Raw genomic sequence first — 5,000 nt, forward strand, 5'->3', positions numbered from 1 at the left:
ACCATTAATAACAATGACAATAATGATAATGACAATGACAATGATGGCGCTAATTATTACAAATATTGATAATGACTACAATAATGATAGAAATAACAATGATGGTAATGATAATGATCATAATAATAATGATAATGATCGTAATAATAATGGTAATGATGATAATGATAATAGCAATGATAACGATGGCAATAAGGCTGACAATAGTAGTAGTAATGATATTTATAATAAAAACAATAATAATGATAGTAATGGTGATAATAATGATAAGGACAATTATGATAATGATAACAATTACGATAATAATAATGATAACAACAAGTACAAAAACATCAACAGTAATGTTATTTTTGATAATACTAATAATATCAGTAACCCCAAAAGTTATATGATAACAATAATAAACACATAGAACAAAAATAATTGTTGATATTAGTATTGTTACTATCATTATTAATATTAATCACTAATCATCCTAATTATTATTATAATAATAATACTTATCATCATCATCTATACCATCGTTATAATTGTAATTATTATCATTATTATCAATAGTATTGCTATTATTATTATGACTATTAGTATTATATATATTTTCATCCTCATTATCCTAATTTCTCTTATAAATAACATCATGGTCCCCTTTTCAATATCAGTATTAACTTTAAAGGAATATCTTACACTGTTACCCAATCTTCACCGTTGTTTCTTATTGGAATTTGATGTTTCAATTGCTACCATGAGCACTATTATTTTTCATAGATTCTAATTTTGTAGATAAAAAAAAAAAAAAAAACACGCTTAGATAGAAGCAAATGCATTTCTTCGAACAGAAGCACACTGCTCACCACACTGACTGCTGAGTGTGCATGTTCACAACGCAACCTACACGCATGGAGTAAATGGTATTATTTAATTCTGACATAATCAAAAATATCACATAGAATTGATCATGATATTAAGACAAGAGCCTGACTGAGAACTGACACAACTGTCAAGAAATAAAGAATAATTCTTAGGATCTGAATCATGCTGAAGGACTCCTTGGCAGCGTCTCAAGCACTATACATACCTTGTGACGCCATCGCCGCGTCACCGACACACACCTTAGGCGCCGCATATAAAGGTCGGGATGCCCTCCAACGTCTTCAGTACACGAGCAACCGCCTTCGCATCTCCCAAGTCTAAAGAACTGACTCTTTGCAATCTAAATATCTTGTGTCCACAATGGCTCCCATCCAGAGGTGTTGCGAGGTAAAGATTTCCGCGCATGAAGCGAACTTCTGTCGGTGTGGAGGATCTTCCAAGAGATCTTGGGACACGTTCCTTCCCATCACTCGAAGGGGAAGCTTCTTCCAAGATTCCTTCTTCTCCAACATACACCACGACTTCGACGCCGCCGTCAGGGAGGTTCTGAACCGGTGGAGTGACAGTGACCTCACAGTGGCGGATCGCAGGGACGACAGCGACATCATGGGTCGTTACAGACAGCTTCGATCTTGTGATATGAAGGAAGAGAATCAGGCCATCACAGTGTCACCGGACAACGCCAGTCATAAGGTAAGCCATGTGTCCGACAAACAATTTCTTGACATTAATTTGTACATATATATATATATATATATATATATATATATATATATATATATATATATATATATATATATATATATATAGTCGTAATTTGGAAATAGAGTTGATAGTAAGAGATAGATAACATTAAGAAATGTCTATTTCATAGATTGTGTTGGACATGAATGACTTCATGAGTGGAGACGTGAAGGTGAAAGTAGTAGGCGAGAAAGAGCTGGTGGTGGAAGGACGTGTGGAGAAAGAAGAGGGAAGCTCTTCCGTGTCTGCACGCTCCTTCAGAAGACGCTTTTCCTTGCCACATCTTGTTGACATGGCAGCGATCACATCTGTCATGTCTTCGGATGGAATCCTCACAATCACAGTTTCTAAGATTGTAAGTATTTTATCTCTGATCTCTTTTGTAACATTTCATACAAACCAAACTGAACATGATGTATAACGGAAGGAAATAAAACATTATGAATCTAAAATTCATTTTCCTTCTTCAGGAAGAGGAAGCACAACAGAAGACCACCGTCATTCCCGTCAAGATCGAGAAAAATCAGAACACGTCAACATTCCAGAACTCGGAATCTTCTAACACATCTTTTGGTGCTTCTGTTGAGGCCGCTTCCGTACAAGGAAGGTCCGTTAACGCAGAACAAGAGGAATGTGAATGTGCAAGATGTTCTTTGGAAAATGAATGCAAGGCTCAGGAAACAAAGATTCCAGTTAGTAATGCGTCTCGCTCAAGGACTGAGGAAGGATTCTCTGCTACAGAAGAAAGGAAATCTTCCCATGTTCAAGAGGGAACAAATAGTGCCTCGTATGGTTCATGGGACACCTTCCTGCCCATCACTCGAAGAGGAAATTTCTTCCACGACTCCTTCTTCTCTGATATTCATCAGGACTTCAACTCCGCCATCAGAGAGGTCCTCAAGAGGTGGAATGACTCAGATCTAAAGCTAACAGATCGCTTGGACGACACTGACTTCCGTTGCAGTGATGTCCTTGACCACTACAGGAAGCTTCGATCCCGTAATCTTAAGGAAGAGAATCAGGCCATTACCGTCTCTTCAGGCAACTCCAGCCATAAGGTAAGTCTTCTCTTGACAAAGACAATTCGGTAACAGTTGATTCATTTTTGATGGCATGGATATTATTATGATTAAAAAGCGAACGAAGGTGTATATATACTGTATATAAAGGTTCTTTCATAATTGATATTATGTTTGTCCCAGATTGTGCTAGATGTACAAGACTTCATGGGTGGAGATGTGAAGGTGAAGGTGTTGGACGAAAAGGAGCTGTTGGTGGAAGGACGCGTGGAAAAGAAGGAAGAAGGAAGTTTATCGTTGTCTTCACACTCCTTCCGACGCCGCTTCACTCTGCCACAAGACACTGACATGACAGCCATCACATCTGTCATGTCCTCAGACGGTATCCTGACGATCACTGCTCCTGCAATGGTGAGACTTTTATTTGTTATTTGTATTTAGTATTAGATATTTTAAGTAATAGTGAAATGAGTAAATCAAGACATATTGTATGATTGACTTTTGTTTAATAATCATTTATACATTTCACAGAACGGTAAAGTTCAGCAGACCAAAACCATCCCAGTCACAGTCGAAGGAAAACGAGCTGTTTCTCAGGAACAAACGTCTTCCTCTTCCACAAAGGCAAGTACTTCCAAGGAAAGAACCTCTGTCAAAGAAGAGAAACAAGAGGAAGAATGTCAGTGCCTCCGCTGTTCTGAGAGTCAGACATTTGAAGAGAAGAATTCTCAGAAGCAAACTGGAATGAAAATTCCAATCAATATCATCGGATCCACGACTAATGACTCTACAGACACATATGGAAGTTCCCAGAAGAATATAAATCAGAATCAAATGCAGGAGGAGAGGCAAAGAAAGGCTGAAACTACTGCTTCCAAGGAATCTAGTGTTGGAACATCTACATACTGTAATAGTGAAAGGCAATCTAGTGAGAAGAGAGAATGCGAGTCTGTGGATAAATCGTCACGTATGGAAACTACAACACACGATGAATCTGGACACATGTTCGTCCCTATTAGAAGAAGGGGACTTTTCTTTAACGACTCTGTCTTTCAAGACACTAGGAATGACTTCCACAAGGCAATAAAGGAAGTGCTAAGGAACTGGGGAGAGGAATCTTCCATCTTCGATGATCTCACATGCTACAGGAATCTTCGATCTCAAGATCTGAGAGAGGAGAATCAGGCTGTCACATCAGTGGAGGACGAATCTTACCATAAGGTAAAAATAATGCAGTGTATGTTTATCGTTCAAGATACCCTATATAGTTTGTTGTTCGGAGCATTTACTTTTACGAAACGCTTATCTCTGTGCTTTTGTTTCCAGTTCGTAATCGATGTTCAAGATTTTATGGATGGAGGAGAAATAAGCGTAAAGGCTGTGAACGATCGAGAGTTGGTGGTTGAAGGTCACTTAGAGAAGAAGGAAAACGGTTCCAAGTCTACCAAGAGGTTCCTTCGACGCTTCGTTGTTCCTGGGGACATTCATCTCGAAGCCGTTACTTCAGTCATGTCTTCTGACGGGGTTCTGACAATTTCGGCTCCCAAAAAGGTAAGCATATCAAAGTGAAAAAATGCTCTTTGATTTTACTACTGATATATCTACTTTAATTTGAAGTGAAATGGAAGTTATCTTTCAATAAAGTCCTCCGGCTTTCAGAAGCCTACGATTGCAATCAAAGAAGTCAACGTCCCAATGAGCATCAAGGAGAGAGAACACAAGAGCCAGACAGAGACCAAAGACGAAATCATGAACTCAGGAGAAGGCAGTACTAAGGCCTCGTCAACGTTCAATGTGAAAATTGAAAACCAAAGAAAATGTGACGCTCAGAACCTAGAGGAAACTTCTACCAATACATCGTCAAGGTCTTCGTTTGTGGATAGTACTTCAGTTTCATCAAGTGTGAGTACAAGTTAAAGTAAAGTGAATAATAGTTGTCCAAAATCATATAGCTGCAACATGGGCATAGGTAGTTTATGTGAATTAACAGTGATCTCTTCTACAGGAAAGTCAAACACGAAAGCACACCATCCCTGTTCATTACGAAGTTGCAAATGAGAACAATAACCTCGAGCAACTTGATCAGCAGCATCAAGTTACTGTGAAGGGCAATCAAGTCTTTGATGATACTCGCAAATCGGAATCTGAAACGGAAGTGTCCAAAGTTTCCCTTGCAAGTGAGCGCAAATGCACTTCAGAAAGCACATATTTGCCCATCATCAGGAAGGGTCTGTTTTCCGACGACCATTTCTTCGAGAATGTTCGCCAGAACTACAGTCAAGCTGTAAAGGAAGTGCTGGAAAGTGCTAATGAATGGTGTTGTGAAAAGGACTTCATGCAAACCTATAGGAATTTACGTCAACGGAA

At 38.7% G+C, this 5,000-nt stretch overlaps 1 protein-coding gene across 1 annotated transcript in view; it reads left to right on the plus strand.

Annotated features, from left to right (window-relative positions):
* Window positions 1-1,411: 1,411 nt before the first annotated feature.
* The window catches only part of LOC122267838 (uncharacterized), an 18,334-nt gene continuing 14,745 nt past the window's right edge, over window positions 1,412-5,000 (plus strand). The window contains exons 1-8 of the mRNA XM_086540190.1: window positions 1,412-1,563; window positions 1,745-1,969; window positions 2,085-2,672; window positions 2,817-3,044; window positions 3,165-3,854; window positions 3,960-4,184; window positions 4,278-4,535; window positions 4,639-5,000. The exon at window positions 4,639-5,000 is cut by the window's right edge and continues 55 nt beyond it. Of these exons, the coding sequence (XP_086396316.1) occupies window positions 1,477-1,563; window positions 1,745-1,969; window positions 2,085-2,672; window positions 2,817-3,044; window positions 3,165-3,854; window positions 3,960-4,184; window positions 4,278-4,535; window positions 4,639-5,000 (2,663 nt within the window). The 5' untranslated portion in view covers window positions 1,412-1,476. The remainder of the gene's footprint in view (window positions 1,564-1,744; window positions 1,970-2,084; window positions 2,673-2,816; window positions 3,045-3,164; window positions 3,855-3,959; window positions 4,185-4,277; window positions 4,536-4,638) is intronic.

This window comes from Penaeus japonicus, unplaced genomic scaffold, assembly GCF_977035675.1.
Source record: "Penaeus japonicus unplaced genomic scaffold, GWHDUDI00000001_assembly GWHDUDI00000009, whole genome shotgun sequence".
Taxonomy (NCBI): Eukaryota; Metazoa; Arthropoda; class Malacostraca; order Decapoda; family Penaeidae; genus Penaeus; species Penaeus japonicus.